Source organism: Pseudozyma flocculosa, assembly GCF_000417875.1.
Source record: "Pseudozyma flocculosa PF-1 unplaced genomic scaffold scaffold00025, whole genome shotgun sequence".
NCBI classification, from domain to species: domain Eukaryota; kingdom Fungi; phylum Basidiomycota; class Ustilaginomycetes; order Ustilaginales; family Ustilaginaceae; genus Pseudozyma; species Pseudozyma flocculosa.
The window spans coordinates 272,349-284,550 of record NW_006920893.1 but is presented as its reverse complement, the minus strand read 5'-3'; the positions used below and the strand labels follow the sequence as shown (position 1 = coordinate 284,550).

The following is a 12,202-nucleotide window of genomic DNA, read 5'->3' as shown; positions in this document are numbered from 1 at the left end:
CCCGGCTCCACCGCCCCGCTCGGTACAGCGCGGGAATACCGTACCGCAGCTTGGCATCGCAGGCCAGCTGTCGGACAATTTTGTCCAAGCTTGAAGCCGCAGCCGGGCGAAGAGGGCGGGGGGAAAAGGTCCGACCGAGCAAGCGAGCCTGCCTGCTTGCTGGCTGGCCTCTCGGTCGGAGGGCGGGCCGAAGCCTACAGTACGTGGAGCAGCAGGAGGCGGCAGAGCGGAGTCAAGATGCTACACAGTTCGTCGAGGAGAAAAGCCGCCAGAACTTGCAAAGAAGGGCGCCAGAGCGGGTTTCAAACCCCGGCCTCAGCCCGGAGCGACGTTGGCCTGCCTCTCCCTGTACGTCGATGATCGTCTCCAAGCACCGCTCGAATGTCGGACGTAAGGACGACATATATAGATAGGCTGGGAAGGCGGCCGCGACCATAACGGGAATGCCGGCGAGCTGGCCTGTGGGCGTCTGCGGCGATAAGTCGCCAGCAGAGAGAGCGGCCTGGAGGCCTGGCATCGCCCCAGACGCCCTCCATCCATCAAGGAGAACGTGCCGGCAAGGTTGTCTGTGCGGTGCGCTAGGCAGGATGGGCCGAAAGGTTGTTTCGCCAAGCCCATGGCGAGAGGCGAAGGCGGCGAGGCCCTTGACCGACGACGGGCGGGAAAGAGGCCCCGCGACCAGTCTCCCGGCCTCTGATCTCTCTCTCTCGCTTGACTTGTCCGAGCCTAACACCGACCTCGTCCATGCCTGCATCGATGAAGGGAAGCGTTCCTCGCAGCGCCATGCTCGCTCGATCGCGAAATCGGTCCTCGATGGCTCGCGCACACCTTGCCGTCGCCTGCCTGCCGGCCTATACCCGGTGGCCGGCCTGACGTGGCGGCCACACGGCGGTGAGGTGCGAGACGAGGGCCCTGCGGGCGCGCGTGCGAAAGCCAATTTGCTGGTTCCCTCTGCCCCAAGCGAGTTGGGCTCGGCGGCAGGTCCGTCGTGTGGTCGTTAGGTCTGTGTGTATGGGTACCTGCGGTGCGTGTGAATTGGGCCTCGTTTGGCCAGCATCGTGGCCCACGTACGGCTCAGCCTTGCTTTGCTTGTGCTGCCTGAGCTGGCCTCGCGCAACGCCCGTTGCAGCAAGTCTTGTCACACGCCCACACCGGTCTTACGCCCGTTGGCCCACCCCACCCGAACGATCCGTGGGCAAGGCCAGCGCTGCTGCACGCATGCTGGGCATGGGAACTCCTCGACAGATAGATGGAGGATGGTCGTTGAACGACCCTGCCTATACGATAGCCTGCCTGCCTCTCTCTCGCCTCCTCTGGTCGCTGCTGGCGCAAGGCGCAAGGCGCAAGGCAAGCGTGGCGCCCGTGTAGCGTGCTGGCCAACTCGGACCCTCGCCCGCCACGATGACTGCGGCTGACCTGCGTTCCGTTGATACACCCGCTGTCATCGTTAGGAACCAAGATTGCCAGCCGCAATCGCCACCGTCGAATCAGGATGTCGATCGGCTTCTCACGTCCAGCTCGCTGTCGCTCGGTCGGAGCTGCACGTAGGGACTGCATTGTGCGCGCAGTGCACCGACTCCTGACAGCCTGCCCGACACCATCGAGCCAGGTTGTAGATACATACGGCCGTCATCCTGGGAAAGCGGGCCGGCCCTAACCCGCGCTGGCTGTCGTCGCAGCGCGTGTGAGCAGGTGCCTAGGGTGCCTCGTAGCGACCCAGGTGGCGGGCGCAACACGTCGGCCATTGCGCCGGTCGTCGTCTCTTCGCTTGCTTGCTTGTCATGCGGCGGCCTAGCCTGGCGTGGTCGGCGCTTGGCTTGGCCTGGCCTAGCCTGGGGCGACGATGGGCAAGCAAGCAAGCAAGCAAGCAAGCCAGCAGCGTACATACGTCTCTCTCTCTATCTATTCCTCCGCCTGCTCGCCTTTCATGCAGCGGATCAAAACGAAGCTAGGGCCCCCCACGGGCGCGAAGTGCCGCTGCTTGCTTGCTCGCTGGCTCTCTGTTTCGGCTAGACCGTGGGCCCCCCTCTTTGGGCCCATCCAACGACCCAAGAAAGCTCGCACCGTCATCATGTAGGGCCTTGTCGAGCGCGAAAGGGCAGGCAGGCCACGCTTCGCAGCCCGACGGGTCTTGGCTGCCAGAAGGAGGGGCTCTGCGGCCATTCTCGGAGAGGAGCGTTCCTTGGCCTCGCTTGATCCTAGTCGCCACGGCCCTTTCCCCCAGCCTTCCTACCTCCCTTCGTTGTACTCCACCACCACCACCACCACCGACCCGGCCCTACCGGCAACCCGCAACACGCACTAGGTGCAGCGCCTTGCTAGCCTACCACCTGTGGGCTCACTCCGAGACACCTGCTGGCCCGCCTTTAAATCCGTGCCGGCTGTCATGACCTAGCGCCCTCTCCCCGCCGTTTAGCACCTCTCTGCCACGTCGTTGCTCCCCCGTCCCTCCCTCCGCCCCTTGGACGTTCGGCTGCTTGCCATCCCTTGGGTTGACGTCTACCACCTCGGGCTCACCCATCGAGCTTCTCTGACCTCGCCACCGGGCCTCGTGGCCATCCATCGGCCGCCAGCCGATCCACCGACCTCTCCCTCGACGGCCTACCAGCTCGCGGATCCACCATGCTGGCCCTCGACAGGCTCTCGCCATCGGCCATGGCGTCCAGCTGGACGCTCTACGCCGGCTGCATCGTCTCGGTCGTCGCCCTCTCCGCCGTCTGGTCCTTTGTCGCCGGCCGCTCTGCCTCGCACGCCGACAAGGCCACCAGCTCCGTCTTGGCCGGGCCGCTGGCGTCAGTATGGCTCTACAGCGACCGCGAAGACTTCCTGCTCCGCCTCTTTGGCCCGCCACACCGTCTCCTCTCTCGCGCTGCAGACCGCCTCAACACCACGTTCGGCGTCAACCGCTACCGCGTCACCATCACCGCCAACGCGAGCGACGCCGCCACCTTTGCAAACGACCGCAGGCTCCACCTCACCGAAGCCTACCTCGTCCTGTTTACCGCCGTGCCCGACCTGCCCGAGTGGATCAGCGGCGTGCTGCCCGACGCCCTCTTCCAGAGGCGAGGCCGTCGCGCCGTCGCCGCCATCAAGGACTCGACCAGCTCCGAGAGGATCGCCGGCAAGATCCCTCACATGATTGACGACGTCGTCACCCAGCTGTGCATGCTGCCCAAGGCGGGCGCCGGCGTCCACACCCACGATGTCATCTACCCGGTGAGTGGCCTGCTTGCCAAGCCGAGAGGTGCCATTGACGTACTGCAGAGGCGCAGCACGCTGACCACGCAACCGTCTACACTGGCCCTCTTCCCACCTGCCCACCTGCCCGGCCGCCCGCAGATCATGTTCCGCATGGTGATCCGCATGTTTGGCCTGTCGGAGCACACCAAGGACTTTGCCACGATGGACAGGATCAACGACTGGACCATGCAGGTGGCCGAGACGTCCAACAGCTTCCTGACGACTCAGTTCCCCTTTATCCCGACGCCGTGGTCGGTCAAGCGGCTGCTGGCCGGGCTGCGCCTGTCGGTCGAGGTGTCGAGGCTGCTCAAGGCGCGCGAGCGCACGGGCGTCGAGCACGACGACTACATCCAGGACATGATGCGCCGCGGCGTACCCCGCAACGAGGTGCGCGACTTTGTCCTCGGCTCGCTCGTCGGCGGCGTGGCCAATCCGGGTGCGCTGAGCAGCTACACGCTCATCTTTCTCGGATCGTCGCCCGAGCTGCTGGCCCAGGTCAAGGCCGAGGTGGTGTCGGCGCTCGACCTCGACGTGGCCGAGGTGGTGGCCAACGAAGGCAGCGAGGGCCTGCGGCGCGCGCTCAAGTCGATCCCGCTCTCGACGTGGGACGACAAGCTGCCGCTGCTCGACGACTGCGTCAAGGAGACGTCGCGCCTCCTCATCTCGGACCTCCTCGTCCGCCGCTTCCGCCCCGACCCCGAGCTCGACGCCAAGGAGCCCGAGCTGCGCCTGAGCGGGCGGCGCCTCGAGGATAAGGATTTTGCCGCCTTCTGGCTGTCGTCGTTGCACTACAACCCCACCATCTACTCGGACCCGACGCGGTATGACCCGTCGCGGTGGGCCCGCGGCGAAGGCAGCGGCAAGGACGAGTTTGGCGCGTTTGGCGTCGGCCGGCACCCGTGCCCGGGCATCCGCTTCGCCCGGGTGGGCGTCAAGGTGGCCGTGGCCTTGTGGCTCCTCTCGATGGAGGGCCACGAGGCAGTCGACGCCAGCGGGACACGGTACACGCTCGACACGGCGCCGAAGCCCAGGCACAACGACGAGCACCGCCGGTTGCCCGCCAAGGTGAGTAGACCAGCGCGGAATGGGCCGGAAGGAGTCGGAAGCATGCTTTGCGTAGTGTCGCTGACCCGATCGCCTCTACTCCCTTGACCTTGCGCTGCCGCTTCAGCCCGTGACACTGCAGTACGCCGAGAACCTCCTGCACGGCGCTTGACAGCGACCTGCGCTGCCTCGTGGTCGAAGTCACCACCATCCTGCCGGCTGCCTGCCACCATCCGGCATCCGTCGATTGCACGCGCTCGTGCTTCGCACGCTTCACCCTGCCTATAGATGTCGCCATGCCCCCTTGTCTCTTTGTCCAGCCCTTTGCGAGCGGGCGCGCCCCCGCGGGCGGACGGCCTCTCTGTACTTCTACACACTCGCCCCATCCTCTTGACTCCTAGGTCTCCTCCTCTGGGGCGAGCGCGCGGTCCGCGCCTTGTCACAACACACAATTGCTGCCGGCATAGACAATCGATTCCAACATGCTGTAAGGCCTCATGGTCCGGAGAAGAGCTGCTCGAATTCGTACGGTATCGTTACAGGGCAAGAGGCGGGAGGGGCGGGAAAGAGAGGGAGATGCGCGGGGACGAGGGACGATGCGGGTGCGTTGCTATCAGGGGGGGTTTTGGGCCGTCTACAGGACGGTGGACTGGATATGGGGTCGTGGACGCCGACGGCGGGACCAATGACTCTATGCGAATCCCCAACGACGAGGCAAGAGGAGGCGAGAAGGAAGCAAGAGACGAGACGAGACGAGACGCGATGAAGAAGAAAAGGAGCGCGTGGAGCCGGGGAGGGGGCCTCGCCGCTACCTCCTCTTGACGGTGACCCAGAGACCTTCCTTGATGCCCATGTTCATGCCAGTGGTGTAGTTGACCTGCTGGTTCTTGTCGACCAGCTCAAAGTCGTAGCGGTCCAGGGTGGCGGCGAGGACGGCGAGGGCGTCAAAGGTGGCGAGGTTCTTGCCGAGGCAGGTGCGCGGGCCGGCGTTGAAGCCGTGGAACTTCCACAGCGAGATGGGCTTGATCGAGTTGGTGTCGGCATCGACGAAGCGCTCCGGCACGAACTCCTCGCAGTCGTCGCCCCAGATCGACGGCAGGCGCGCCAGCACCCAATCCTGCCACATGACGAGGTCGCCCTTTTTCACCTGCACCGCCGGCTGGTTGATGGCGGGGATGGCGGGCAGCGTGTTGTCCTCGTAGCAGATCGACATGCCGCGCGCCGAGGCCGGGTGGATGCGGATCGTCTCCATCCAGAGCGCGTTGAGGTAGGTCAGGTTCTTCTGGTCGTCGTAGTCGAGGTAGGTGCGCGCGGCGCCCGAGTGGTCGTCGCCGACCGACGCCTGGAGCGAGAGGCCGTTGGACTCGATCTCGTCGCGCGCCTTCTGCATCATGCCCTTGCTGCCGTTCTGCGGTGCGATCAGCTCGTAGAGCAGCCACGAGATCGAGAAGGCCGTCGTGTCGCGCCCGGCAAAGAGGATGTTGACCATCCAGCCGGCCAGCACCCACGGGTCGCGCTCCTGCTCGAGGAAGAGGTCGAGGATGTCGCCCTCCTTGTTCTTGGTGCCCGGCTTGACCTCGGCGACGCGCTTCTTGCACAGCGGCTCGATAAAGGCGTAGATGGCCTTGATGGCGCCGTCGACCTGCTCCTTTGCCGACGCGTCAAACTTTTCCGTGAGCTTCCAGAGCGAGTTGCGCGTGCGCTTGTCGATGAGGGGCGACGCGTTGTCGAAGCCGTCGACAAAGTCGTACCGGCCGTCGAGGCAGCGCGGGTCCGAGGTAAACGAGGGCGCCAGCGTCGAGTGGGTCGAAAAGGCGATGCTCATCGAGAGGAGCATCGTGTAGCGCGCCATGACGTCCTGGAAGTCGAACTTTTCGCCCGTGGCGGCGAGGTTGTCGAGGAGGTCGATGAGGATGTCGAGGTGCTGGTGCAGCTTGTCCGAGATGGGGCCCTTGAAGTGGTTGCGGGAGAAGGCGTGGGTTGCCGCCTTTCGCTGCGTCATCCAGGCATGGCCGTCCGAGGTAAAGATGCCGGTCCGCTGGAGCTCGCCGTTGGTGGCGATGAGGTGCGCCTTGCCGTAGCAGTTGAAGGCCGTCTTTTGGAAGTGCTCGAGCCAGGTCGGGTGGTTGGCCTCGATGATGCGGTGGCCGGGGATGGTGAGCTCGTAGCCCAGGCCGTACTGGCGGCGCCACTCGAGGAACTGGTCGAGGTAGCGGTGGGCGTTGGCGTTGAGCTGGCCCTGGTTGCCGAGGAGGAGCGAGCCGGGCGGGCCCTTTGGCCACTTTTGCGCCGGGTCGGTCGTGATGCGCGGGATGGGCTTGCGCGAGCCGAAGGCCGTGTTGCGGTAGCGCAGCAGCAGCCAGATGAGGGTGAGGGGTGGGAGGTAGTAGAGGGCGAACTCGGTGGCCGAGGGCAGCGAGAGCTCGAGCAGCGTCGACGAAGACGACGAGGCGCCCGACGACGAGGCCGAGGCCGACATGTTCTGCCAGGTCATGGTGGCGATGCGGAGGCCGTGTGCCGCTGTCGAAATGGAGGGATGCGGGTGGCTGCTAAGAGGGAAGAGGGGGGACAAGCAGGTAGGGAGCAAGCGCGGGGTCGAGGCGGGGGCGAGCGTGATGGTCGGGACCTCCTGGTGCGGTCTTGTACTTATACGGCATGCAGGCTGCTATCGTGGACAGTGGTGCAGCATAGCGTCAGAGAGCGCCCGGCCTGGCCCTGGCTCTGGCCCGGGTCCTGCGGGCGAGGTGCGGGGGGCGTCATGGTCGACGAACGAGTGCGGGGAACCACGGAAGGCGTCGGTGGATCAGGACCGGGCCTGAGTGGTGGAGCGTGGCAAGGAAGCGGACCAGACTAGGTTGCACGCCGAGCAGTTCCCGAGAGAGGGCGCCAATCTTCCGAGGGGACGAGGCAGGGAAGGCCTGGCCAAGCAGGCAGGGCCCCTAGGCTCATCTCTTGTCGTTGGACCTCTTTGTCAGGCCTGCCTGCCGCGGCGACTTTGACGGCAGACACCAAGCGTCAGGAAGAGTCAAAACGCAGAGGGACAGGCAAGCCGACGGGCAACAGAAGGGCGATGGCGCCAGTCGAGAGGGGAGGTAACTTAGGGCGCTTGGCGTGGCTGCGCAGCAAAGGGGTGGCCGCGAATTGACCGACTGTCCCGGACAGCGGACAGCGGCGCCGGTCGCCGCCCCGCCTGCCCGACTGGCAGCCACCGGGTCTGCCGTTGCCCAGGCTTCTGAGCCCGCCCGCCGTCCCGCCTGCGAGCAACTTGCATCGGCCGGGCCCGAGATCGGGGCAACCGACGCTCCACCTGCCGCCCGTCTTTGGTCGGGAGCCGGAAATGCCGCCTCGACCTGGCCGACCTGGCACACACCCCGACACACGCAACGCCTGCAAGGCCTGGCAAGCAGGTCTGACCTGGACCTTGCCAGGCCTGGCCTGCCTCGCCTCTCGCTGGGCCGGTGCCATCATGGGGCCCTCTCTGGCTCGCAAAAGTCACTCCGCTACCATCCTCCACCCCTCCGTTCAACTACTCGAGTGCTCATCCTTCGGCCCTTGCCGGCATCACATCGTCTACCGAGCACAGCCTGGCCAACTCGACCGCTCCCGCTCGCCCACATCCACCATGAGCGCCTCGACCGACGCCAAAGCCGCAAAGGCAGCCACAAAGGCCGCCGCCGACGATGCAGACAAACGTGAGTACACCCCATCTTCGCAGCATCGTCCATCTTCGATGCCATCCGGACTGCGCTGATTCGTCCCCTCTTCCTGGCATTCCTTCGTGGCTGGGCCCCCCTCTCCCGCCCAAAGCCTTCGTCGACTTTGCCTCGATACCGGCGTCCGCTCTGCACTCGTACATCTCGTACTACGACCTCGCCCAGACCTATCCGCCGCCGGATACTACCCAGTCTTCGTCCGGCGGCACATCCTTGTCCTCGCAAAAGGGGCGGCGCGGCTCCACCCGCAACGTCTCGCCCGCACCCTCCCTGTCCGGTAGCCGCAAGAGGACCGCAGACGCAGCCGCGCTCGACAACCCGGGCTCTTCCAACGGTACCAAGGCATCAACATCAACAGCAGCGGCCGCTGCCGCCGCCGCCGAGGACGATCCGCCGTGTCCGCCTCACTTTTTCGACGCCGACGCCGCCAGCCTCTATCTGAGCCAGGTGGCGGCCAAGCACTTTGCCAGCCAGCCTACGCCAAAGGAGGGCGAGGTCGTGGTGGGCTTCCTGTACAAGTGCAAGGCAAAGGGCGAGCTCAACCGGCCACTCGCCCATCACAGGATCAAGGGGCCTCGTATCGCCAGTGGGCCCGGCTCGGCCGCGGCGGCAGCTTCGACGGCAGCGACAGCCAGACGATAGAGAAGCACGGCCGCCTCGGCCCTGCTCTTGCTTACGCTCTGTATTCCGCTCCCCACCCTGCCTACCCGCCTGATCGGCACCGCCCGTCTTTCGCGCGTCGGCTTGCTCCTAGGCCCTGTACCAACACTGCCCTCGCTTCTCTGCGGACCCACCTCGTCGGCATCGCCGGCCTGTAATTGTAGCCTCTGCTCCTCATCCTTCCTTTCCGACACTGCGGTTCGAGCCCAGCCACGTGAGAGGCGAAGCGGCGATGATGATGATGGTGCCGCTGATGCTGATGCTGATTGACGGAGCGAGCGTCTCGGGCGACAAGCCAGGTCCGGCCTGCATGGCTGCCCGATTGGCAGGCCTCAGCTGGCCCGCCTGCCACAAGGCCGCGATTCCAGGTCGTCTGGCCATCTGCCTTGTCTGCCCGCCTCAGCTCGCCTGCCTCGGGGCCTCGTCGCCAGGCAGCCGGCCGACCTGCCCGCATTTCTTGCGTGTCGTGACTGGTCGTGCTCCACTTTGCAGGCGCCTCTTCTTCCCGCTCCACGTCGTGCTCAACCTTCGCTCTGCCATCGCCGCCCGCCCGCCGCTTCTGCCAGCCCTTCCGCTCCTTCGCACATCGACAGGAGCACGCCGCCGACTTCTCTGCTGCGGCCGCTCTGCTCCGCACCTCGGCGGAACAGCAGCCACCTACTGCCTCCCGCCCTCCGACACACTTCCCTCTCTTTGGGCATCCGGGGCGAGAGCGTGCCGGGGAGACCCACCGATTCGACTTCTTCCGCTCGGCATAGCGGCCACGGCACGGCAGGCTCGCACGTCCGCGCTCGTGTTCGCGGAGTGCGGCTCAATCCCGTCGTTCTGCTTCAGCGCGACGCTCCACCACTGCCATCGCTAGACCAGCACAGCCCGTCGGATCGCACCGTCCGACACCATCCCGGCACGACCCGGAACGGCAACGCCCCTGTCGCCACCCACCGCACGCCCTGAGCAGCAACACGCGCCTCGCCAGCATGCCGAGACGCGCTCAGCCGACGGCGGCTGCCTCGACGTCTGCCACGGCAGCCCTGGCGCCGCCACCGCCGCATCCCATCGCCCGGCGGCTGCGCCGATCCTGGAAGTTTGCCGCAGTGTGCCAGTTCCTCTTTGTCTTTGACGAGGCGTTCGGCATGTCCGGCTTCGAGACCGAGGTGAGTCGGCAACGCACCGGCGCATGTAGAGAGCCCGGCCGGCTCACTCTTGCCCTCCCGCCTCCCCGGCGCCGACCCGTCGACCCGTCTCGCACGCCTCGCAGAGCCTCGAAAACGACTTTGCAGGGCCCGAGAGCGAAGTCATCCCAGACCTCATGAAGCGGCTGCTCTACACGCTTACGCTGGACCGCAAGATCGAGTGAGTGTCGCCCGGGCTCGCGCCACCCCTCGGGCAGCGCTCCACCCGTCCGCCGTGGCCGCGCTGACCGTCGCTCTACAACCCCGTCGAACTTGGCGCGCCAACCAGACTCTCCAACTGGCAGGAGCATCTGCGGCTTCAGTACCTCGCACGCGACCCCGAAGGGAACCCCTTTGGCACCGCCGAGGAGCCGCGTGGCTGGGACAGGCTCTCGCTCGACGACAAGGTACGCAGCCAGCGCTGCAGTGCAGCCGCACGCCGACGCACGCTGATCCCTGCGTCTTGCCCGACCCCCTACAGATCACCTGCCTGCACAACTTGTGCGAGTGGCAGCTCCAGGACCCCGAGAGATTCCGCAAGCTCGTCAAGTCTGAGGAAGATACGACGACCTGGGTGAGTGTTGTCCGCGCCCGGCTGAGGCCGCCCCCCTTTTCGACTTGCCGGTCCGCTATTGCTGGCTGACCCTCAATCCGCCTCTGTGTTCTCTCCTGCCCGTCTGCAGAGGGTCTCGCCGATCGGCTGGGACGCCGAGGACAACGCCTACTGGCTCTTCGACGACAATCGCATCTGGATCCAGCGACCGGCGCCCCCTCCTCCCCAGCCCGCTGCAAAGGCTCGACCGCCCGCAAAGAAGGGCTCCAAGCGGGCTCGCGCGGAAGCTGCGGCCGCCAAACGAGCCGCCGCCGCCGCCAAGTCGACGCCTTCCAGATCAGCGGCGAAGAAGGCAGCCACAGCGACACCGGCGAGCGGCAGCCGGTCCAGTCCTCGGAAGCGAGGGCGAGTCAGCGAGGTCGAGTCGGACAGCGGCTCGCCAACCCCGAGCAAGAGGGGGCGAGGCGACCACGGCAAGGTGCTCGCGCGGCAACCACCGAGGCGAGGCACGCGCACCTCGGCGCGCTTCAGTAGGGGCGGAGAATTTGGCTCGAGCAGCGACTCAGAGCTTAGCGACCCGCCGGACGATGACCAGGACGCCAAGCCCGAAGAAGCCGAGGCGGCACAAGATGGGGCGGAAGAAGCCGAGCCGGCGGTCGCCATAGAAGTCGAAGACGTCAGGGAGGAAGGCGAGGATGCCAAGGCTGGCACAAAAGCGGCGGCCGAGGTCGATGACGGCGTGGCCGACGCTGCTCAGGCGGACGACCCGGAGGCCGACGAGGACGGCTGGATCGAGTTCGAGACGGTGAGTACACTGCGTCCGCCCGCCTCACGGCTTTGCAGCGGATACCAGCTGAATGTCGCTCCGGCTACGCCCGACCTACCGTCGCCCCCGCCCACCGCGCAGATCGTCATCACCCGCGCCGACTGGCTCGAGTTTGCGGCGCGCTTTGCCAAGTCAAAGGACCTCAACGAGCGCAACCTGCACTCGTTTGTCAACCACGACATCCTGCCCACGGTGCTCGCCGCCTTTGACGAGCAGGACCGCCAGCGCGCGCTCGAGGCGGCGCTGGCCAACCGCAAGCGCTCGAGCCGCATCGCGCTCAAGGAGTCGGAGCGCGAGGAGCGGGAACGAGACCGCGAGGCGCGAGCGAGGATGGAGGAGAAGATGGCGCGGCTGCGGCAGGAGGACGAGGAGAAGCGGGCGCGGGAGGAGGAGGAGGCCAAGGCGCAGAGGTCGCGCGAGGACCGCATCCGCGAGAGGGAGGAGCGCATCCACGCACGCGAGCGCGAGGCCGAGGAGCGCGCCATCCGCGAAGAGATCGAGCGCGAGCGGCGCGAGCGGGACCGCGAGGAGAGGAAGCGGCGGCGCGAGGAGATCAATGCCAACGGCGGCATCCCGCCGCCAGAGGAGGCCACCGCGACGCCCGAGCCCGCCCAGCGCGGCACGCCGAGTCTCGGCGACGCAGCAGCGGCCGCGGCCGAGGACGACGAAGAGGAGAACTGGGAGCTCAACTGCGAGGTATGCGGCAAGGCCGGCATCAACCCGCCAGACGAGGGCAAGGAGATCGTGTGCTGCGAGACATGCGGCGTCTGGCAGCACGTCCGCTGCTGGAACAAGTTTGACCGCCACGTCCTCGGCCGCAAGAAGAACCGCGACTGGGCCAACGTCGACTTCTACTGCACGCGGTGCCGCCCTCCGCCCGCCGGCATCCCCACGCCCACGCCCGGCATGCAGTTCCTCAAGCGCGACAAGCCCAGCCCCCAGCGCCAGCAGCATCGGCCGCTACAGCCAGGATCCCGGGACGCCCACCCGGGGG

The 12,202-nt window shown here is 66.5% G+C and overlaps 4 protein-coding genes across 4 annotated transcripts in view; 3 read left to right on the top strand and 1 right to left on the bottom strand.

Annotated features, from left to right (window-relative positions):
* Positions 1-2,622: 2,622 nt before the first annotated feature.
* PFL1_06339 (uncharacterized protein) lies at positions 2,623-4,456 on the top strand (the record flags this gene model as incomplete). The annotated part of the gene is made up of 3 exons (XM_007883880.1): positions 2,623-3,216; positions 3,340-4,305; positions 4,412-4,456. The coding sequence occupies 3 exons, from the start codon at positions 2,623-2,625 to the stop codon at positions 4,454-4,456; spliced, it is 1,605 nt and encodes a 534-aa protein (XP_007882071.1).
* Positions 4,457-5,092: 636 nt separating this feature from the next.
* On the bottom strand, positions 5,093-6,778 carry PFL1_06338 (uncharacterized protein; the record flags this gene model as incomplete). Its single annotated transcript, XM_007883879.1, has 1 exon — positions 5,093-6,778. The coding sequence occupies one exon, from the start codon at positions 6,776-6,778 to the stop codon at positions 5,093-5,095; it is 1,686 nt and encodes a 561-aa protein (XP_007882070.1).
* Positions 6,779-7,906: 1,128 nt separating this feature from the next.
* Positions 7,907-8,639, top strand: PFL1_06337 (uncharacterized protein; the record flags this gene model as incomplete). The annotated part of the gene is made up of 2 exons (XM_007883878.1): positions 7,907-7,976; positions 8,092-8,639. 2 exons carry the CDS (start codon positions 7,907-7,909, stop codon positions 8,637-8,639), a joined length of 618 nt encoding a protein of 205 aa, XP_007882069.1.
* A 995-nt stretch (positions 8,640-9,634) lies between these two features.
* PFL1_06336 (uncharacterized protein) overlaps positions 9,635-12,202 on the top strand; it is a gene marked incomplete at both ends in the record, with an annotated part of 3,884 nt that continues 1,316 nt past the window's right edge. Inside the window, 6 exons of the mRNA XM_007883877.1 lie at positions 9,635-9,811; positions 9,916-10,010; positions 10,119-10,236; positions 10,311-10,403; positions 10,513-11,187; positions 11,290-12,119. Coding sequence (XP_007882068.1) covers positions 9,635-9,811; positions 9,916-10,010; positions 10,119-10,236; positions 10,311-10,403; positions 10,513-11,187; positions 11,290-12,119 — 1,988 coding nt within the window. The remainder of the gene's footprint in view (positions 9,812-9,915; positions 10,011-10,118; positions 10,237-10,310; positions 10,404-10,512; positions 11,188-11,289; positions 12,120-12,202) is intronic.